This window comes from Delphinus delphis, chromosome X (assembly GCF_949987515.2).
Source record: "Delphinus delphis chromosome X, mDelDel1.2, whole genome shotgun sequence".
Taxonomy (NCBI): Eukaryota; Metazoa; Chordata; class Mammalia; order Artiodactyla; family Delphinidae; genus Delphinus; species Delphinus delphis.
Genome location: NC_082704.1, coordinates 12,459,376 through 12,482,747, shown reverse-complemented (window position 1 = coordinate 12,482,747; position 23,372 = coordinate 12,459,376). Strand labels below are relative to the sequence as shown.

Here is a 23,372-nt window from a genome sequence, read left to right as displayed (position 1 = left end):
CTACTAATTAAGCAGAAATAAAATCAGGTCTGATTTTTATTAAAATACCAGGTGTAAATGTAGGGTGTTAGTATGAGAATTTAAAACATTACAGAGGCCTACCATTTATTTTATCTTCGACCTAAGCCATTTTACATTCAAATTTACTTAAAGGTAATTGTAGTTCTTTTCACCTAGTAACTATTTGATTTGTGAGTATGTGGGAATGTGTTTGGGGGTGTTTGTTTTTTAATTCCCCTTTGATCAGAATTGATAATTACAGTTTCTAAATGTCCCAGGTTAGAATCAGTACAGACTTTAAGCCATTGTTTCCTTATTTGTGCTTATATGTAATTTGAAGTTTAATCCTAAAAAGTGTTGTTTTCTTTTTGATTGTGATTACCTGCATTACGAAAGTCAAGAGCAGTACCATGAGCATTTAAAATAATGAATTCATAATTATCAGAGGTTAAACAGTTTAAAGAGGAACATATAATGAGGTCTATAAATCATAAATAGAAAGATTCTGGGTCATATTTTTAGAAGAATCTACCATTAAAAGTGGAGAGGCTAGGGCTTCCCTGGTGGCGCAGTGATTGAGAGTCCGCCTGCCGATGCAGGGACACGGGTTCGTGCCCCGGTCCAGGAAGATCCCACATGCTTGCGTACCGCAAAAAAAAAAAAAAAAAAAAAAAAAAAAAAAAAAAAAGTGGAGAGGCTAGATAAATTATAAGGACTGATTTCTTTGCTGATTTTTTTTTTACCTTACTTGAACCTCTTTTTTTTTTTTTTTGACTTCTGTCAAGACTCCGGAAAGAAAAACCCTTCTGAAAATCTTGGACAAGTACTATTTGGAGAACGAATAACATCATCTCCTTATGAGGTTATTCAGTTGATCTTATTTTAAATCTTATTTTAAAATGAATCTTCTCAAAACCGACTACATATACAGCCATCCCTCGGTATCCATGGGGGATTGGTTCCAGGACTCACTGCAGATACCAAAATCCACATATGCTCAAGCCCATAGTCAGCCCTCCACATAGGCAGGTTCCACATCTGCAGATTCAACCAACCACGGATCGTGTATTAAATTTTACATTTGCCATCCACGGTTGGTTGAATCTGTGGGTGTGGAACCCATGGAATCAGAGTGCCCACTGTATATTTATTGAAAAAATGTGCATGTATCTGAACCCGGGTAGTTCAAACTTGTGTTGTCCAAGGGTCAACCATAATTGCACCAGAGTCTTTGCTTTAAAAGGAGGTAAAGAAAGAGGAAAGGAGGTAGAATCCGGCATTGCCAGAAGAATACATTAATACAGTTGGCCCTCCAAATCCAAGGGTTTCGCATCTGAAGATTCAACCAACCTGGAATCGAAAATATTCGGGGAAATAAATTCCAGAAAGTTCCCAAAAGCAAAACTAGAATTTACATAGCATTTACATTGTGTATTAAGTATTATAAGTAATGTAGAGATGGAATGAAGTACAGCTGACCCTTGAACAACACAGGTTTGAACTGCGTGGGTCTACTTATACCCCGATTTTTTTCAGTATATGACCTGTGGTTGGCTGAATCCCTGCATGTGGAACCTGATTCAGAGGAACCATCTATGTAGAGGGCCAACTATAAGTTACAGGTAGATTTTCAACATCAGGGAGGGTTGGCCCCCTAACCTCTGCATTGTTCAAGGGTCAACTGTATAGGGGAGGATGTGTGTAGGTTATATGCATAATATACTCCACCATTTTATATGAGGGACTTGAGCAATGGTGGATTTTGGTATCTGTGGATTTTGATATCCTTGGGAGTTCTAGAACCAATCCTCCACTGATACTGAGGGATGACACTATATGCTCTTTAAGCTATCTGCAGTAGTTGGTGGTTCCACACAAAGGTTTTACCTTTCAAGTTTTATTTTTGCTTCATAAAAAAAGTTTAATTTTTTGTTCTTGCATATTTTGGGTAGGGTGATATGAGTAGATGTAATTGGACTCTCAGTGTCTATTGATATTGCCCTTGATATCTTAATAGATATGGGGATAGAGTAAGGATGTTTTCAAGAGCAGTCATGGTTATGAAGGCACTAACTTTTTTCTTCTTTTTTCTCAACTTCATTGAAGTATAACTGAAGTACAATAAACTACACGTATTGAAAGTGTATAATTTGATCAATTTTAATATATGTGAAACCATCAGACGTTAACTTGTTTTACAACTTTTTATTTTGAAATAATTACAGATGCACAGGAAGCTACAAAAAAATGAACAGGTAGGTCTTGTGTACCCTTTACCCAGGTTTGCCCAATGGTAACATCTTGCATGACTATAGTACAATAGCAAAACCAGGGAACTGACGTTGGACAATGCATAGACCTTTCTCAGATTTCACTAGTTTTACATGCACTCGTGTGTGTGTGTGTGTGTGTGTGTGTATGTGTGTGTGAGATGCAGATTTGTGTACACACCAGCAGAGTCAATACACAGCATAGTTCCATCAGCACAAGGCTCCCTCATGCTGCCCATTTTCTGTTCTTTTTCTATTTAGTTTTCAAAATTCTTTGTATATTCTATCAATAGTTATGATTCCTGTATTGCAACAGTAGTTTGCAAATAGTTTCTCCCAGTCTGTGGCTTGTGTTTTCGTCTTCTTCTCTATAGGGTCTTTCACAAAGCAAATGTTTTAAATTTTATGTGGTCCAGTAATCAAGTTTTCCTTTTATGCATCATGCTTCTGGTGTCAAGTCTGAGAAGACTTTGCATAGCCTTAGGTCCTGAAGACTTTCTTCTAAAAGTTTTATAATTTGACTTTATATATTTAAGTCTGATCCATTTCAAGTTATTTTTTGTATAAGGTGTGAGGTCTGGGTTGAAATTCTCTTTTTTTTTGCCTGTAGATGTGCAATTGCTTCAGTACCATTTGCTGGAAAGACCTTTTCAGCAATTTCAGTTCTTCCTCCACTTACTTGCTTTTAAATCTTTGTGAAAAAATCACTTGGGCCTAGTTGTGTAGGTCTATTTCTGGGTTCTCTATTGATGTGTTCCATTGGTCTGTGTGCTAGGCATTCGCTTTTCGATGATTAAAGTTGCACACAATTCCCCTGTGGAGTACCATTATCCTAACAGAAAAGTGCGCCTTTTCAAGAAATGCTATCCTTTGGACGGAAGAAACATGACAGTTTAGTTCAGTTGCCAATAAGGAATTTTAGGGTTAATATTTGTATGATTTCAGGATATGAAGTGTTAAATTTTCATTGTTTATTCTTGCTTATTGTTTTCTGATGAACCACATTGGCACTTCATCTTGATAATCTCCTGTAGCTAGACTATGTAAACAAGAGGTTTCATATTAAAAGTATCAGATATTTTATTATCACTTTTTTTGGTAACAGCTTTATTGGAGATCATTCACATACCAAATAATTCACCCACTCTTAAGTGTCCAATTCAATGCTTTTTAGTATACTCATGGAGTTGTGTAACCAGCACTATAACCAATTTTATTATCAGTTTTAAGTGAAGGGTTGTAGATCAGGGTAGTTTTTAGAAAGCTACAGTGGATTTTATTTATTTATTTATTGGCTGCACTGTGAGGCTTGCGGGATCTTAGTTCCCCAACCAGGGATGGAACCTGCATCCCCTGCAGTGGAAGCATGAAGTACTAACCACTGGACTGCCAGGGAATTCCTGCTACAATGGACTTTATACCCCACCTTTTATAACACTGAAGAAGGCAAATTCTTCTGTTTAGTGGTGAAAGCAGTGTGTGTGTGTGTGTCTACTGTAATCATTTTAGGTATGAACTGAAATGTAGAGGAGATAGTGCTGAGAATGATGGCATACTGAAGTCTCTGAAGAAAAGTTTTATTTGTAAGATAAAGTGCTTGTTTTGTGACAGTTGATTTATACAATTTAGTCAAATCTCTTAATATTTTTAATTTTCTTTCTTAATAGTTTTAACAAGACAGAAACGTGTAAAAGTTTGTGTAAAATCTTATGATACAGCAAATGAAAATCAAAAGAAAAAGCTGTCCATCTTTGTCTCTTGTAATAGTCTTTATTTTAAAGTCTTTCTTTCTCTTTTTTTCTGCGGTACGTGGGCCTCTCACTGTCATGGCCTCTCCCGTTGTGGAGCACAGGCTCCGGATGCGCAGGCTCAGTGGCCATGGCTCATGGGCCTAGCCACTCCGCGGCATGTGGGATCTTCCTGGACCGGGGCACGAACCCGTGTCCCCTGCATCGGCAGGTGGACTCTCAACAATTGTGCCACCAGGGAAGCCCTAAAGTCTATTTTGTCTGATATGAGAATCGCTACTCCAGCTTTCTTTTGATTTCCATTTGCATGGAATGACTTTTTCCATCCCCTCACTTTCAGTCTGTATGTGTTCCTAGGTCTGAAGTGGGTCTCTTGTAGACAGCATATATACGGGTCTTGTTTTTGTATCCATTCAGCCAATCTATGTCTTTTGGTTGGAGCATTTAATCCATTTACATTTAAGGTAATTATCGATGTGTATGTTCCTATTACCATCTTCTTAATTGTTTTGGGTTTGTTATTGTAAGTCTTTTCCTTCTCTTGTGTTTCCTGCCTAGAGAAGTTCCTTTAGCATTTGTTGTAAAGCTGGTTTGGTGGTGCTGAATTCTCCTAGCTTTTGCTTGTCTATAAAGGTTTTAATTTCTCTGTCGAATCTGAATGAGATCTTTGCTAGGTAGAGTAATCTTGGTTGTAGGTTCTTCCCCTTCATCACTTTAAATATGTCCTGCCACTCCCTTCTGGCTTACAGAGTTTCTGCTGAAATATCAGCTGTTAACCTTATGGGGATTCCCTCGTATATTATTTGTTGTTTTTCCCTTGCTGCTTTTAATATGTTTTCTTTGTATTTAATTTTTGACAGTTTGATTAATATGTGTCTTGGCATGTTTCTCCTTGGATTTATCCTGTATGGGACTCTCTGTACTTCCTGGACTTGATTAACTATTTCCTTTCCCATATTAGGGAAATTTTCAACTACAATCTCTTCAAATATCTTCTCAGTCCCTTTCTTTTTCTCTTCTTCTTCTGGAACCTTTATAATTCGAATGTTGGTACATTTAATGTTGTCCCAGAGGTCTCTGAGACTGTCCTCAATTTTTTTCATTCTTTTTTCTTTATTCTGCTCTGCAGTAGTTATTTACACTATTTTATCTTCCAGGTCACTTATCCATTCTTCTGCCTCAGTTCTTCTGCTATTGATTCCTTCTAGAGAATTTTTAATTTCATTTATTGTGTTGTTCATCATTGTTTGTTTGCTCTTTAGTTCTTCTAGGTCCTTGTTAAACGTTTCCTGCATTTTCTCCATTCTATTTCCAAGATTTTGGATCATCTTTACTATCATTACTCTGAATTCTTTTTCAGGTCGTCTGCCTATTTCCTCTTCATTTGTTTGGTCTCGTGGGTTTTTACCTTACTTGTTCATCTGCTGTGTGTTTCTCTGTCTTCTCATTTTTCTTAACTTACTGTGATTGGGGTCTCCTTTTCGCAGGCTGCAGATTCGTAGTTCCTGTTGTTTTTGGTGTCTGTTCCCAGTGGCTAAGGTTGGTTAGGTGGGTAGTGTAGGCTTCCTGGTGGAGGGGACTAGTGCCTGTGTTCTGGATGATGAGGCTGGATATTGTCTTTCTGGTGGGCAGGACCGCGTCCGGTGGTGTGTTTTGGGGTGTCTGTGACCTAATTATGATTTTAGGCAGCCTCTCTGCTAATGGGTGGGGTTGTGTTCCTGTCTTGCTAGTTGTTTGGCATAGGGTGTCCAGCACTGTAGCTGGTTTTTGAGTGGAGCTGGGAGGATGATTCACTTTAATCATCGAAAAGTGAATGCCTGACATACAGACACAGATGATACAAATAGATGGAGAGATATACCGTTCTTGGATTGGAAGAATCAACATTGTGAAAATGACTCTATTACCCAAAGCAGTCTACAGATTCAATGAAATCCTTATCAAACTACCACTGGCATTTTTCACAGAACTAGAACAAAAAATTGCACAATTTGTATGGAAACAAAAGACCCTGAATAGCCAAAGCAATCTTGAGAAAGAAAAACGGAGCTGGAGGATTCAGGCTCCCTGGCTTCAGACTATACTACAAAGCTACAGTAATCAAGACAGTATGGTACTGGCACAGGACCAGAAATATAGATCAATGGAACAGGATAGAAAGCCCAGAGATAAACACATGCACATATGGTCACTTTATCTTTGATAAAGGAGGCAAGAATGTACAATGGAGAAAAGACAGCCTCTTCAATAAGTGGTGCTGGGAAAATTGGACAGCTACATGTAAAAGAATGAAATTAGAACACTCCCTAACACCATGCACAAAAATAAACTCCAGATGGATTAAAGACCTAAATGTAAGGCCAGACACTCTCAAACTCTTAGAGGAAAACATAGGCAGAACACTCTATGACATACATCACAGCAAGATCCTTTTTAACCCACTTCTTAGAGAAACGGAAATAAAAACAAAAATAAACAAATGGGCCCTAATGAAACTTAAAAGCTTTTGCACAGCAAAGGAAACCATAAACAAGACAAAAAGATAACCCTCAGAATGGGAGAAAATATTTGCAAATGAAGCAACTGACAAGGGATTAATCTCCAAAATATACAAGCAGCTCATGCAGCTCAATATCAAAAATCCAAACAACCCAATCCAAAAATGGGCAGAAGACCTAAATAGACATTTCTCCAAAGAAGATATACAGATAGCCAACAAATACATGAAAGAATGCTCAACATCACTAATCATTAGAGAAATGCAAATCAAAAGTACAATGAGGTATCACCTCACACCAGTCAGAATGTCCATCATCTAAAAATCTATAAACAATAAATGCTGGAGAGGGTGTGGAGAAAAGGGAACCCTCCTGCACTGTTGGTGGGAATGTAAATTTATACAGCCACTATGGAGAACAGTATGGAGGTTCCTTAAAAAACTAAAAATAGAACTACCATACGACCCAGCAGTCTCACTCCTGCACATATACCCTGAGAAAACCATAATTCAAAAAGAGTCATGGGGCTTCCCTGGTGGTGCAGTGGTTGAGAGTCCGCCTGCTGATGCAGGGGACGTGGGTTCGTGCCCCGGGAAGATCCCACATGCCATGGAGTGGCTGGGGCCGTGAGCCATGGCTGCTGAACCTGTGCATCCGGAGCCTGTGCCCTGCAATGGGAGAGGCCACAACAGTGAGAGGCCCGCGTACCACAAAAAAAAAAAAAGAAAAGAAAAGAGTCATGGACTCATGTTCATTGCAGCTCTATTTACAATAGCCAGGACATGGAAGTAACCTAAGTATCCATTGACAGATGAATGGATAAAGAAGATGTGGCCCATATATATAATGGAATATTACTCAGCCATAAAAAGACATGAAACTGAGTCATTTATAGTGAGGTGGATGGACCCAGAGTCTGTCATACAGAGTGAAGTAATTTAGAAAGAGAAACACAAATACCATATGTTAACATGTATATATGAAATCTAAAAAAAAAATGATCATGAGAAACCTAGTGGCAGGACGGGAATAAAGATGCAGACCTACTAGAGAATGGACTTGAGGTCATGGGGAGGGGGAAGGGTAAGCTTGACAAAGAGAGAGTGGCATGGACATATATACCCTACCAAATGTATAACCGATAGCTAGTGGGAAGCAGCCGCATAGCACAGGGAGATAAGGCCGGTGCTTAGTGACCACCAAGAGGGGTGGGATAGGGAGGGTGGGAGGGAGGGAGACGCAAGAGGGAAGAGATACGGGGATATATATATATGTATAGCTGATTCATTTTGTTATAAAGCAGAAACTAACTCACCATTTTAAAGCAATTATACTCCAATAAACGTGTTTAAAAAAAAACAAAAGAAAAAGGTGGATTTCTTTTTTTTAAAATAAATTTATTTATTTATTTTTGACTGCGTTGGGTCTTTGTTGCTGTGCGCGGGCTTTCTCTAGTTGCGGCGAGGGGCTACTGTTCGTTGCAGTGTGCAGGCTTTTCATTGCTGTGGCTTCTCTTGTTGTGGAGCATAGCCTCTAGGCGTGCGGGCTAAAGTAGTTGTGGCTCGAGGGCTGTAGAGCGCAGGCTTAGTAGGTGTGGCTCAAGGACTTAGTTGCTCCGCAGCATGTGGGATCTTCCCAGACCAGGGCTTGAACCTGTGTCCCGTGCATTGGCAGGTGGGTTGTTAACCACTGCACCGCCAGGGAAGCCCAAAAACTGGATTTCTTGAAGAGAGGAATATAACTGAATTATCAACATCAGTGTTGTGTTTGGCATCTGAAATCACATGACTTAATTTTTCACTTCCTTTCAGAAGTAGTTTTAATAACTATTTAATATCTACTGAAATTGTATACTATTTTTTGTGACTTGAGTTTGATTAAAAATCTGAACTTAAATGTATGTAAGATGATGTTAGTATTGCTTGATTTGAAATGCTTTTTAAATCTTTTCCTTAAAAAATATTTATATTTAGGATTATTGATAATATGCCAGTGATATGGTGTCGTGATATGGAAGATGGAAAAAAGTACTGCACACCAGGATTTCCAATAGGATGTTTTATTACCCAACATGGCATATCGAAAGATGCTTGCATTATCCATGTAAGTATTGAGAACTTACTACAGAAATATAAGAATGTTGCTTCATTTACAATTTGCTTTCTATTATAGTCACTTAACAAACATGAATGGGACACCTACCATCTTCTCGGTTTTGGGCTAGGTGTTGGGGATACAAAGACAAGTGGTCCCTGCCCTCTAGAAGTTCACAGTCCTATGTAGGGAGATAGACTTGTAAGCAAATTGCTGTGATAAAATGTTATGTGCTAGGAGACTAAGGGGCAGTGAGGATATAATGGAGGGAATGAAAAAGTATTTGTCAGATGAATGGGTGGGTGAGCATTTCTAGTAGGGAAATCAGTGTGGTCCAAAGCTTGGAAGTCTGAAATAGCATACTGTGATTGGGGGACTGTGAATAATCGAGTGTGTTTGTGACATAAGATTTGTGGTTTGGGGGGGTGCAGGTAGAGATGAAGCGCAGAAGGGGGTTGGGGGAATTCCCTGGCGTTCCAGTGATTAGTACTCCATGGTTCCACTGCAGGGGGCCCAGGTTCAATTCCTGGTTGGGGAACTACGATCCTGCATGTTGAGCCGCAGGGCCAGAAAAAAAGTGGGGGGCGGGTAGGCAGAAGCCAGATCATGGCAGGAGGTCCTGTATGCAATGGTAAGGAAAATAGCATTGAATGCCTGTTATGAGCCAGGAGCAATGTTATATCACTCTATATACAGTGACTAATTTAACCCTTAGAATAGCCCTGTTGCTAGAATCTACTACTGCTGTTTTACAGATGATGAAATTCAATCTCAGAGACGGTAAGGGACATGACTAGGGGCATACCGCTAGTAAGTGGCAGACATAGGACTCCAACTCAGACCTTTTTTATTTTATTTATTTATTTTTATTGGGGTATAGTTGCTTTACAATGTTGTGTTAGTTTCTGCTGTACAGCGAAGTGAATCAGCTATATGTATACATGTATCTCTTTTTTTGGATTTCCTTCCCATTTAGGTTACCACAGAGCACTGAGTAGAGTTCCTTATGCTATACAGTAGGTTCTCATTAGATATCTATTTTATACACAGTATCAATAGTGTATATATGTCAATCCCCGTCTCCCAATTCATTCCACTGCCCCCTTTCCCCCTTGGTATCCATACGTTTGTTTGTTCTCTATGTCTGTGTCTTTATTTCTGCTTTACAAATAGGTTCATCTGTACCATTTTTCTCGATTCCACATATATGCGTTAATATACGATATTTGTTTTTCTCTTTCTGACTTACTTCACTCTGTATGACACTCTCTAGGTCCATCCACCTTGCTAGAAATAACTCAATTTCATTTCTTTTTTATGGCCGAGTAATATTCCATTGTATGTATGTACCACATTTTCTTTATCCATTCATCTGTCAGTGGACATTTAGGTTGCTTCCATGTCCTGTCTATTGTAAATAGTGCTGCAGTGAACATTGGGGTGCATGTGTCTTTTTGAATACACCCAGTAGTGGGATTGCTGGGTCATATGGTAGTTCTATTTTTAGTTCTTTAAGGAACCTCTATACTGTTTTCCATAGTATAGTGGCTGTATCAATTTACATTCCTACCAACTGTGCAAGAGGGTTCCCTTTTCTCCACACCCTCTCCAGCATTTATTGTTTGTAGATTTTTTTGATGGTGGCCATTCTCACCAGTGTGAGGTGATAACCTCATTGTAGTTTTGATTTGCATTTCTCTGATAATTAGTGATGCTGAGCATCTTTTAATGTGCATCTTGGCCATCTGTATGTCTTCTTTGGAGAAATGTCTATTTAGGTCTTCTGCCCATTTGTGGATTGAGTTGTTTGTTTTTTTGATATTGAGCTGCATGAGCTGTTTATATATTTTGGAGATTAAGCCTTTGTCAGTTGCTTCATTTGCAAATATTTTCTCCCATTCTGAGGGTTGTCTTTTCGTGTTGTTTATGGTTTCCTTTGCTATGCAAAAGCTTTTAAGGTCCCATTTGTTTATTTTTGTTTTTATTCTCATTACTATAGGAGGTGGGTCAGAAAAGATCTTGCTGTGATTTATGTCAGAGTGTTCTTCCTATGTTTTCCTCTAAGAGTTTTATAGTGTCTGGTCTTACATTTAGGTCTTTTTTTTTTTTTTAAAACATTTAATTAATTAATTAATTTTATTTTTTGGCTGTGCCGTGTGTTAGTTGTGGCATGCGGGATCTTCATTGTGGGCATGTGGGATCTTTCATTGTGGTGTGCAGGCTTCTCTCTAGTTGTGGCGTGTGGGTTTTCTCTTCTCTAGCTGTGGTGCACAGGCTCCAGGGCACATGGGCTCTGTAGTTTGTGGCACGCGGGCTCTCTAGTTGAGGTGCCTGAGCTCAGTAGTTATGGCCCGAGGGCTTAGTTTCCCTGCGGCATGTGGGATCTTAGTTCCCTGACCAGGGATCGAACCCATGTCCCCTGCATTGTGAGGCAGATTCTTTACCACTGGACCACCAGGGGAGTCCCTACATTTAGGCCTTTAATCCATTTTGAGTTTGTTTTTGTGTATGGTGTTAGGGAGTGTTCTAATGTTATTCGTTTACATGTAGCTGTCCAGTTTTCCCAGTGCTACTTATTGAAGAGACTATCTTTTCTCCATTGTATATTCTTGCCTTCTTTGTCATAGATTAGGTGACCTTAGGTGTGTGGGTTTATCTCTGGGCTTTCTATCCTGTTCCATTGATCTATATTTCTGTTTTTGTGCCAGTACTATACTGTCTTGATTACTGTAGCTTTGTAGTATAGTCTGAAGTCCGGGAGCCTGATTCCTCCAGCTCCGTTTTTCTTTCTCAAGATTACTTTGGCTGTTTGGGGTCTTTTGTGTTTCCATACAAATTATAAAATTTTTTGTTCTAATTCTGTGAAAATTGCCATTGGTAGTTTGATAGGGATTGCATTGAATCTGTAGATTGCTTTGGGTAGTATAGTCATTTTCACAATATTGATTCTTCCAATCCAAGAATGGTATATCTCCCCATCTGTTTGTGTTCTCTTTGATTTCTTTCATTAGTATCTTATAGTTTTTGTTCTAATTCTCTGAAAATTGCCATTGGTAGTTTGATAGGGATTGCATTGAATCTGTAGATTGCTTTGGGTATTATAGTCATTTTCACAATATTGATTCTTCCAATCCAGGAAAGGTATATCTCCCCATCTGTTTGTGTTGTCTTTGATTTCTTTCATTAGTATCTCATAGTTTTCTGCATACAGGTCTTTTGTCTCCTTAGGTAGGTTTGTTCCTAGGTATTTTATTCTTTTTTCTTGCAATGGTAACTCAGATCTTTTTATCTTGGAAGTCTCAATCATACTGTTTTTGAAATCTGTCTTGTGGTTTTCAAACTGTTTTCTACTGGGCCCTAGGGTAATAGAAGTGTCTTGGGGCTGCCATGGAGGCTGAATCGGCATGGAAGGGCTCAACCAGGGCAGCATTGCTTATAATCTGTGTTACATGTGGAGACTTGACGTGGTTCAGCAATGGGGATGAAGGGGGAGACTCGATGTGGATCAGCAGTGGGGATGAAGGGGAAGGGAGAGAGAGGAGCAGAGGATGCCTGCCAGGTTTCTGTTTTGGTGTCTAATTGGTGGTGCCCTTAATTGTTTCTTTCCAGAGAAAAGGGCAGTGCTTCTTGAATTTCAGTCATTCATGCACCACCTTGTTGATTTTTGCCACATCTGAGGCACCTGTATTATTATTTATCCGTCGTTTTTTTTTTGGCTGCGCCGCACGGCTTGTGGGATCTCAGTTCCCTGACCAGGGATTGAAACTGGGCCCTGGCAGGGAAAGCCCAGAATCGTAACCACTAGGCCACCAGGGAACTCCCTATTTATTCATAATTTAACTTAAATTTATTTAGCAGGAAATTACAGAAATGACAGGCTTAGGGTACTACTTATATATTTTATTCATCTATTTTCAAGTAACTAGATTAAAAAGTAGAGTACAGATTGTTATTTCACCTACTACCTAAAATTATCTCTTATATCCCCAGTGATATGTATTTCTCACAATGGGAAACATTCACATAGGGAATGTGGGAGGAAAAGCAGCAAACAACTGCTTAATTGATAATTCTTTTAAAGTAAGGGAAAAGTGGCAGAAGACAGGAGTTAATGAGTAGGAGAAATTTGCATTAATATAGTCTGTGTTTGATACTCTATATGGAAGTCTATATGGAAATGTTTTTTTTTTTGGCTGCACTTCCCTGCTTGCGGGATCTTAGTTCCCTGACCAGGGATTGAACCCGGGCCCTCGGCAGTGAAAGAACAGAGTCCTAACCACTGGACTGCCAAGGAATTCCCTGGAATGGTTCTTTGGAACTATTTAAAGACCACATCTTTGAAGGTCTGGGAAGAATAAATGGACCAATAGGATGAAAGAGCCCCAGTTGGCCAGAGTAGCAGTAACTTTTATCAACATTTGTGGGTTGCCACCCTAAGATTACCAGGGTTAAGTGAAACCAGCAGTTGTCTTTTGTCATCCCTTTTATATATAGAGGAATGCTTTCTTGAGAATTTTCTCATTCATTTTTATTTTAAGGATTTTTTTTTTTTTGGCCACACTGCACCACATGTGGGATGTCAGTTCCCCAACCAGGGATTGAACCCATGCCCACTGCGGTGGAAGCATGGAGTCCTAACCACTGGACCGCCAGGGAAGTCCCTAAGGATATTTATTTTGGATAGATGTTGATGTCCTTCTCCTTTCCCCCTTTACAGGCAGACTTCCTTCCATTGCAAACTTAAAGCTGTAGGGAAGTTTCAGAAAAGTTGTTTATAGTGTTATAGTGTAATCTTTTTTGCAGGACTAATTATATCAGCGATTCTCAAAGTGAGGTCTGGGACTCTCTGAGAACTTTTCAGGGAGTCTGCCAGGTGAAAACTATTTCCATAATAATATTAAGATGTTTTTTGCCTTCTTTACTCTCACTCATTCATGAGTGTATAGTGGAATTTTCCAGAAGCTATGTGAAGTGTGATGATGTCATCACTCTAAAGGCTAATGGAATGTGTGCTTCTGTACACTTGTGTTTTAAAGTTTTTGCATTTTAATTTCTAATTTGATCACTATGGGTAGATATAACCCTCATAAACAAAAACTCTTTAGGGTTTTTCATAATTTTTAAGAGTAGGAGTCCTGAGACTAAAAAAGTTTGAGAACTGCTGAATTAGGTATTTAGAATCAAAGTGGCAAATATGGTTGTCTTATCAATAAAAAGTTTTAAATTCATTAAGTACACTAGCATTGTACGAACACCACCACGATGATTACAAAAGTAATACCTGTTTGGGGACTTCCCTGGTGGTCCACTGGTTGGGGCTCTGAGCTTCCACTGCAGGGGGCCCAGGTTCCATCCCTGGTTGGGGAACTAGGATCCCTGCATGCCGTGCATTGTGGCCAAAAAAAAGGGGAAAAAAAGTAATACATGTTTGTAAAACCCTCATACAACACAGAGGTATAAAGAGTATGAAGTGCAGTCTTCATATAATCCTCCTCAATTTTAATAGATTCTTTTTATGTATATGTAATTTCTTAATCTAAGTGAGATTGTAATATATATATTTTTGTAATCTGCTTCTTTGTCTTTACTTAGAAGTTTATAATGGACTTCTTTCCATGTTCATTTTGTATATTATGTATATATACACACACATATATATGGAGAGAGGCAATACAAGAATGAGAAAATGATTATACTTTTTAATAGTTTCATAATATTCCATTGTATGGATGGATCGTAATTTTTTATCCATTCCATCATGATTAGCTGTTTTCAATTTTTGTTATTAATGATGCTGCAGTGAACATTCTTTTACCTCTCTGAGTCTCATCTGTAAAATGGGAATAAGGATAGTATATATCACATAGGATTGTTGTGAGGATAAATAGGATAAGACTTGAAAAGTTCTTGGAGCAGTGTCTGACACATAGTAGGCACTCAGTAAATGATAGTTATTATTGTGCGAACCTCTGTGTACTCTTTTCTAATTATGACCTTAGGATAAATTCATATAAGTGTAATTGCTGGGTCAAAGGATATGGACTTTAAAAAAAAACTTTTCGTTGTAAAATACAGATACAGAAAACCATACAGAACAAATATAAAGTGTAATGAATTGTTATAAGGGGAACACCTTTGTAAACCCCAGCCAGATCAAGAAATAGAATTTGGGGCTTCCCTGGTGGCGCAGTGGTTGAGAGTCCGCCTGCTGATGCAGGGGACACGGGTTCGTGCCCCAGTCCGGGAAGATCCCACATGCTGCGGAGCGGCTGGGCCCGTGAGCCATGGCCACTGAGCCTGCGCGTCCGGAGCCTGTGCTCCGCAACGGGAGAGGTCACAAGAGTGAGAGGCCCACGTACCGCCAAAAAAAAAAAGAAATAGAATTTGGCCAGCCACCCCAGAAGGTATCCATGTGTCCCTACCCAGTTACAACACTCTTCCTTCCCCTAAAATAACCACTATCCTAAGTTTTACCCTAATCACTTCCTTGAGTTTCTTTTATGGTTTTGTCACCCAAGTCTACATCCCTAGATGCTATAGTTTAGACTTGATCATCTTATGTATCTTTTTTCAGTGTTTTTTGTGAGCATTTTCAAATGCACAAACAGTTGAATGAATTATATAGTGGATACTTATAAACCCAGCACCTAGATTCTATAATTAGCATTTTCTGTGTTTGATTTGTCACCTTTCTATCCATTTGTCCATTCCTTTATTATTCATCCAAACAATGGTGCATTTTCCTCTGTCCCTGATTCCTTCAAATTGGTAGATGGATCCAGCGGCTTGTTTAGATTCAGGTTTGATCTCTTTGGCAAGATAAAGTAGTGATGTGTTCTTTCATCAGGAGGCACGTGATATCACCAGAATGTGGCACATTTGTTACAATTGATGAATCTTCATTGATATACCATTATCACCCAAAGTCCATAGTTTACATTAGAGTTCACTCTTGCTATTGTACGTTTTATGGGTTTGGACAAATGTATAATGACATGTATTCATTGTTATAATATCATACAGAGTAGTTTCACTGCCCTAAAAATCTTCTGTACTCTGCCTATTCACCCCCCTCCACCTGATGTCTTTTGTTTCTCTCTTTTACTATGATAAGTGGATCCATTAATTCCTTAGAGGTTGCTGAGGCTGAAGAAACAGGAGCTGCGGAGTGAGCATTCATCAACCAGGAAACAAAACCCTTTTCTCTTGCAGTGTCTATCCAGCGCCCTCTACTGATAAAGCTTCATTCAGTGTCAGGTTGCGAAGGAGAATTATTTAAAATATTGAAAGGGCCCAGATAATTTTCACAGAGGTCAAAGAGCATGAATTTGGGGATGAGAGGCAATAAATCAATAACTGGCACGCCTTACATGCCTGTACTACAATACTCTGATGAAAGAGACCCCTTGCCTATCTCCAGAAATCTCTGTGCGGCTCTCTTCTCTCTGGTAATCTGCCCCACAAAATCTAGCCCCCTTGGCCTCTCTGGACTTTGAACTTTGTCTTCTCAACTGGGAGAGATTGCAGGGCTCTGCTTGAGTACCCTTTCCCTGCACCACAACCTGGAAATCCTCTCTGGGAAGGAAGCGTGAGGCTTCCCCTTCTCTGGGTGATCACTCTTTTAATGTTCTTTGTTGTCCAAGGTCTGAAAACTGTTGTTTCGTATATTTTACCCATTTGAAAAAGTTGTTTAAGGTGAAAGAGTAAATCTAGTCTCGTGTTATTCAATCATGCCTGGAGGAGGAAGTCCAGCTCTCTTGCTTTCTTTTTGCATACGTTTGCTTCGTGTAACTTTGCCTATCCTTTCATTTTTAACTTTTCAGAATCTCTTTTAGATGTGTCTCTTTTATACAACATGTTGAGTTTTGCTTTGTGGTATCTTCTGAAAAATCTTTTCCTCTTAATAGGTGAGTTAAGCCCATTTACATGTATTGATATGACATTTGCTTTCAGTTCTGTTTTATTACATTTTCTTTACTATTTTGATATTTCACACTTTATTGATTCTAAGACTCATGTTTCCCCATATTTTAACATTTATGAAATCAAGATGTGTCTTCCAGTTGATGGCATGTTAAAGGTTAATTGACAGTGTTTCTTTTTAGCAGTACATAAAATAATGATTTTTAAAAAAAATTTTTAAAAATTATTTACTTAATTAATTTATTTTTGGCTACATTGGGTCTTCCTTGCTGTGTGCAGGCTTTCTCTAGTTGTGGTGAGCGGGGGCTACTCTTCATTGCAGTGCATGGGCTTCTCATTGCAGTGGCTTCTCTTGTTGCGGAGCACGGGCTCTAGGCGTGCGGGCTTTGGTAGTTGTGGCATGTGGGCTCAGTAGTTGTGGCTCGCGGGCTCTAGAGCGCAGGCTCAGTAGTTGTGGCACACGGGCTTAGTTGCTCCGCGGCATGTGGGATTTTCCTGGACCAGGGCTGGAACCCGTGTCCCCTGCACTGGCAGGCAGATTCCTAACCACTGTGCCACCAGGGAAGTCTGTAACGATGTTTTATAAGTGATGGCATTTTAGATTCCATGAAATATAATATTTATTTGAAAAGTCTTTATGTGGTCTACATTTTTATTGTTGTAATTCTTCTAATATTTAAAGTTTGTATTTCTGTTATAGTCCTTTCATTTATACCTACTTATTAGTCACAGTTTTTTTTTTTTTTTTTTTTTGGCTGTGCCACACAGCTTGTGGGATCTCAGTTCCCCGACCAGGGGTTGAACTCTGGCCGAGGCAGTGAAAGCCCAGAATCCTAACCAGTAGGCCACCAGGGAACTCCCAGTCACTTCTTTCTTTAGAAGGTGTTATGCAGTTTCATGATTCTGTGTCTGGTCATGGATTTTTGTTTCGCTTTTTTTTTAAACAAAATTAATTATTTAATTATTTTTTGGCTGCATTGGGTCTTCATTGCTGCGTGCGGGCTTTTCTCTAGTTGTGGTGAGCAGGGGCTACTCTTCGTTGCGGTGCGCGGGCTTCTCATTGTAGTGGCTTCTCTTGTTGTGGAGCACGGACTCTAGGTGCATGGGCTTCAGTAGTTGTGGCACGTGGGCTCAGTAGTTGTGGCTTGTGGGCTCTAGAGCGCAGTCTCAGTAGTTGTGGCACACGGGCTTAGTTGCTCTGTGGCATGTGGGATCTTCCTGGACCAGGGCTCAAACCTGCGTCCCCTGCATTGGCAGGTGGATTCTTAACCACTGCGCCACCAGGGAAGTCCCTGTTTTGCTTTGTTTTTAATCCTGTTTGTAATTCCTTAAGTTTCCTGGATTGGTGCCTTTTATCAGTTCTGTAATTCTCAGCCATGGTGAGATATTTTCTTTCCTTTTCAGACTCCAATTAAAGCTATGTTAAATGTTATTTTCTCCTCCATGTCTCTCTTTTGCTTTTTTTAAAAATAAATTTATTTTATTTATTATTTTTGGCTGTGTTGGGTCTTCGTTGCTGTGCGCGGGCTTTCTCTAGTTGCGTTGAGAGGGGGCTGCTCTTCCTTGCGGTGTGTGGGTTTCTCACTGCAGTGGCTTCTCTTGTTGCGGAGCACAGGCTCTAGGCCTGCAGGCTTCAGTGGTTGTGGCTTGTGGGCTCTAGAGCGCAGCCTCAGTAATTGTGGCACACGGGCTTAGTTGCTACGTGGCATGTGGGGTCTTCCTGGACCGAGGCTCGAACCCATGTCCCCTGCATTGGCAGGCAGATTCCTAACCACTGCGCCACCAGGAAAGCCCCTCCTCCATGTCTGTTAACTTCCCTTCTGTATTTTCCACTTTTTTCCTGTGCTGTGTTCTTCTGGTCTATCTTCTAGTCTATAAATTCTCTTTTCACTTGTTCCTTTTCTTAAGAGAAGAGAATTTCAGTAATCATCTTCTCATTTCTACAAGTTTTGTTCTTCAGATCTGCTAGGTCATTATTTTGTACTTTTCTGTTTCATGCACATGCTTTCACACTTGTATGTGATGTCTTTAAAATATATTAAATTTGGTTAATTTTAAATCTGCTTGCGATCATTTCTGGAGCTGAACTCTTTACAAGTTGGTCTCTGCTGATTCTTGCTCCTTTTTTCCTCCATTTTTTGGACTACATATTCATTGTTCTCGAAGATTGTTTGTGGAGTTTCTTTGAGTCCTAGGGTCGAAGTACTTTCCTCCAGAGAGGATTTTCCTTTACTTCCACAAGGAGTCTTTGGGAAATACCAGTCTGGGACCACCTTAAAGCAAATTCATAACTTGAACTTTCTGGGGCCACCATGATGATGTGAATCCAGCCTGCAACTCTATATCAGGGCTGGTCTGTGGCCACAACTTTTTAAGGACAGTTTTATTTCTCTCCCCCCACCTCTGCCTTGTTCTGTTTAGCTTCAAGGCCACCTTCCCAATAGTCCATTGGGACTATAGGAGCAGGTTCACTTCTGGCTCACCTTTACCCTGAGGATGTTACTTTTGGAGGGGGTGGGTGGTCTCAGCTTAATGTGCAGAGGGTCTCATATTAGCCTTTTCACCTGGGAGGGCCTTCCCTGAGTTCCCGCCTCCTCATCCCATGAAGCTACCCAAACCCAAGTTCAAGTTTGCCCAGCTCAGCAGGTGACCTCAGGGCAATAGTAGCATCAGTGCTCCCTTACCCAGCTGACCTCTCTGGCTTCCTACTTTCCCTTAGAATTTGGCATGGTAGTTCCTTACTTTCTTGTCACCTCATGTTGCTTTTTTTCTTTTTTAAATTTTAAAGACTTTACCTTTTTAGAGCAGGTTTAGGTTCACAGCAAAATTGAGAGGAAGGTACAGAGATTTCCCATCTACCCCCTGCCCCACCCATGCATAGTCTCCCCCATTCTCAGCATCCTCCACCAAAATTGGACATTTGTTAAAACTGATGAACCTACATTGGTCCATCACATCATAATCATCCAAAGTCCATACTTTACATTAGGGTTAACTATTGGTGTTGTACATTCCATGCTCATGTTTCTTTTCAGGAGATATTTGTTATATTTATCATTTGTAGTTTTTAGCAGGAGATTTGGCCCAAATAAGATGGGAATTGGAAATCTAGTTAAAGTTTTAAAGCATAATTTTAATATCTAGTAGGAAGGAAACTAACATTTAATGACTTCCTTACTCTGTGCCAGGTGCTGTGCTAGGTCTTTCTGTATAATTTCTCACTTAATCCTCAACAATTTTATGAATTAAGTGATGATAGCCCCATTTTACAGCTAAGAAAACTAAGGCCCAGAAAGACTCACGTACAAAAGATAGTATGTGGCAAAATCTGAATTCTATCCCAATGTTTCTTGATCCAAATTTTGATCTCTTTGTACCATACCAAACTGCCTCATATTTTTTGAGCATCTACTGGATATTAGCTCTGAGGATATATTTGAGAAGTGCCTGACACATAGTGGATGTTCAAAAATATTTGTTGAATGAATGAATGATCCAGACAAAGTTCATAGGCTTGTGATCTACTGGGGAACACAATTTACTAGGGGATGCAAACATGTAAATACACTGGGTGCAATTTGATGTGGTAAGTGGCAGAGATATGAGCTGAGTGCTATGAGAGCACAGAATAAAGAATTCTCTTTAGTAACTTTTCAGATTATAAGTAGAGGCTATGGCAGCAGATGAGTCTGGAGAGACAAGCGGGATTCAGATCCTGAAGGGCCTTGTTACCACTTTATCTGTCAGATTGAGTATGCGTGACGGTGGTTGAAATGCTTTCCATGGGCAGATTTAACCCTCACAGCACTCTGTTATGATTTCTACAGTATAGGTTCGGAAACCAAGACACTGAGAGATTAAGCAACTCGGCCAAGGTCACACAGGCCAGCACATGTCATTCCTGAGCTTTCAACCTAGCCAGTTTGACTGTGGAGTCTTTAACCCCTATGCTGTACTGCTTCTATTAGTATGTATCACGCACATACCTCTGTACCAGTACATGCTCTACTAGCTGCATTTTATTTCTCTGTATGTTTATACCATCTTTCATTTAACTGTACTGATAGACATTTTTGGTTGTTTCTATGTTTTTGCAATTACGGACAGTATTGTGGTGAGCAGTACTTACTTTCCATCCCAAGCTGATTCTGATACACCGCCTCAGGATCACTCGTACCGTCTTCTTTATCATCACTGTACTAAATGATCTCTAAATTTCCTTCAGGTCTATCACTCTCAATTCTGAGATTCGTGGTAATCTAGGAGTCCTGCATGTTGTAGATTACTCAACATAGTAATTGACAAGGCTCATTTGTACTCATTCTCTGAAGATTGAAGGCCTGGGTGACATAATAGCTAGTATCTAGGCTTTCTATGCCAAGCACTGCACCAAGTACTTTACATACATTATTCTGTTTAATCCTCTCAAAAATCTTATGGACAATCCTATTATTGTCCCCAATTTTAAAAAGGGGAAACTGAGACTCAAAGAGGTTAAATGACTTGTCTGTGATCATATAGCTAGTAAATGGCTGTCTGATTGCAAAGTTCATATTGTTAACCCTTATCTTAGTTTGCTAGGGCTGCTGTAACAAAGTACCACAAAATGGGTGTCTTAAAACAACAAAAATTTATTGTCTCAGAGTTTTGGAGACTAGAAGTCCGAGATGAAGGTGGCAGCAGAAGTGCTTGTTCCTTCTGAGGGCTCTGAGGGAGAATCTGTTCCATGCCTCTCTCCTAGATTCTAGTGATGGCCAGCAGTCCTTGGCTTGTGGCTGCATCCTTCCATTCTCCTCCTCTGTCTTTACATGGCCTTCTGCCTGTGTGTTTCTCTCTCTACATGGCCTTTTCCTCTTTTTATGAAGACTCTGGTTATATTGGATTAGAGCCCACCCGAATGGCCTCATTCATTTTAAATTGGTTTTTGTCTTACAGAGACCCTATTTCCAAATAAGGTCACATTCACAGGTACAGTGGGTTAGGATGTAAGCCTGTCTTTTGGGGGGGGGGACACAGTCCAACCCATCACAACTCTTATACAAAAACTGCCCCCCAAATCCTTATGGAAAAATAGTCCCTCACTCTCCCTTAACCACTGGTTCTCAAAGTGTGTTCCAGGACCAGGAGCATCAGCTTGTTAGACATAGAGAATCTCAGGCTTCACCCTAGGCCCAGCAAGTCAGAATCTGCATTTTAACAAGATCCCTGGGCAATTTGTATGAACTTTCAAGTTTAAGAAGAATTGACTAAGATAATTATCTTCAGATATAGTTGTGGCTACTAGGGAGTGAACTAATGAATACTTGGCTGGTAGAGAGAGTTTCACTCCGTTTTTATCTGTTTGATGCTTCTGATCATAAATGTAGATATATCCTCATTATACAAAATTTCGTAAGTACAGAAAAATCTAAAGAAGTAGAGGAAAAATTATTGCCTATAATCTCACTACTCAGAGGCTCCACAGTTAATATTCTGAAACACATCTTCCTTCTCTTTTTTCTTGCTTCGTTACTTTTACCATAAATAAAGCCCAAACTCATTTTGCGGTACGCGGGCCTCTCACTGTTGTGGCCTCTCCCGTTGCGGAGCACAGGCTCTGGACGCGCAGGCCCAGCGGCCATGGCTCACAGGCCCAGCCGCTCCGCGGCATGTGGGATCCTCCCGGACCAGGGCACGAACCCGTGTCCCCTGCATCGGCAGGCAGACCCTCAACCACTGCGCCACCAGGGAAGCCCAAGCCCAAACTCTTGATAGGCTTAAACTTTAAGTACTGATAACACTTTATTAGTTTATTTGTATTACTTCATAGTTTTGTGTGGTTAAAAATCCAGCGATGCATGCATTTGTGAATTTTACATTTGCACTATTATTCCTTTGTAACAACTATTTAAAACTGTAGAATTAACTAACATCTTAATTTTAGGCCAGTTGCTCAGGGCTGCAGTTTTTATCTTATAAAAACACATTTACACTTCAGTATGCTTAATTTATAGCTTGATTTTTTAGAAGTAACATATCCCATTTTCATTCCGTGATTAGATTTTATATTTTTTAGTTTGTAGGAAAAGTTCAAACTTCTTTCAAATTTCTTTATCTTTCTGCAGTCTGAATTCAACAAAAGTAATACTTTCTACCTCTTCAGCCATGTCAATATTACCATTACATATCACGGGGAAAGTGAAACAAATTGGGGTATTGTAAGATTGGTTATTGCTAGACTTGATCCCAAAAGGTAATTATAGAATCTCTTTCTAATTAGTTCCATTAATTTAAAAATTAATTCAAAATGTAGAAGATCTCACCAGAATTTTTATTTTTAGGATACATGTGTGATATAACCTTAGACGTAAAGTTTGAAAAATCAAATAGACAGGGACTTCCCTAGTGGTGCAGTGGTTAAGAATCCACCTACCAATGCAGGGGACACAGGTTCCATCCCTGCTCCGGGAAGATCCCACATGCTGCGGAGCAATTAAGCCCGTGCGCCACAACTACTGAGCCTGTGCTCTAGAGCCCACGAGCCACAACTACTGAGCCCACGTGCCACAACTACTGAAGCCTGCGCACTCTAGGGCCCACGTGCCACAACTACTGAGCCCGTATGCTGCAACTACTAAAGCCCGTGCACCTAGAGCCTGTGCTCCACAACGAGAGAAACCACTGCAGTGAGAAGCCCATGCTCTGCAACAAGAGTAGCCCCCGCTCGCCACAACTAAAGAAAGCCTGCACGCAGCAATGGAGACCCAACGCAGCCAAAAATTAAAAAAAGAAAAATCAAATAGGCAATTTTATTCCATTTAACCTATAGTAAGCATCTGAATAACATGTAATGTGAAGAA

The 23,372-nt window shown here is 39.9% G+C and overlaps 1 protein-coding gene across 1 annotated transcript in view; it reads left to right on the top strand.

Moving 5' to 3' along the window:
* Positions 1-23,372, top strand: part of LOC132418752 (transmembrane 9 superfamily member 2-like) — a 102,027-nt gene that overhangs the window by 1,391 nt on the left and 77,264 nt on the right. Inside the window, 4 exon segments of the mRNA XM_060002737.1 lie at positions 769-870; positions 3,938-3,963; positions 8,510-8,619; positions 22,638-22,765. Of these exon segments, the coding sequence (XP_059858720.1) occupies positions 769-870; positions 3,938-3,963; positions 8,510-8,619; positions 22,638-22,765 (366 nt within the window).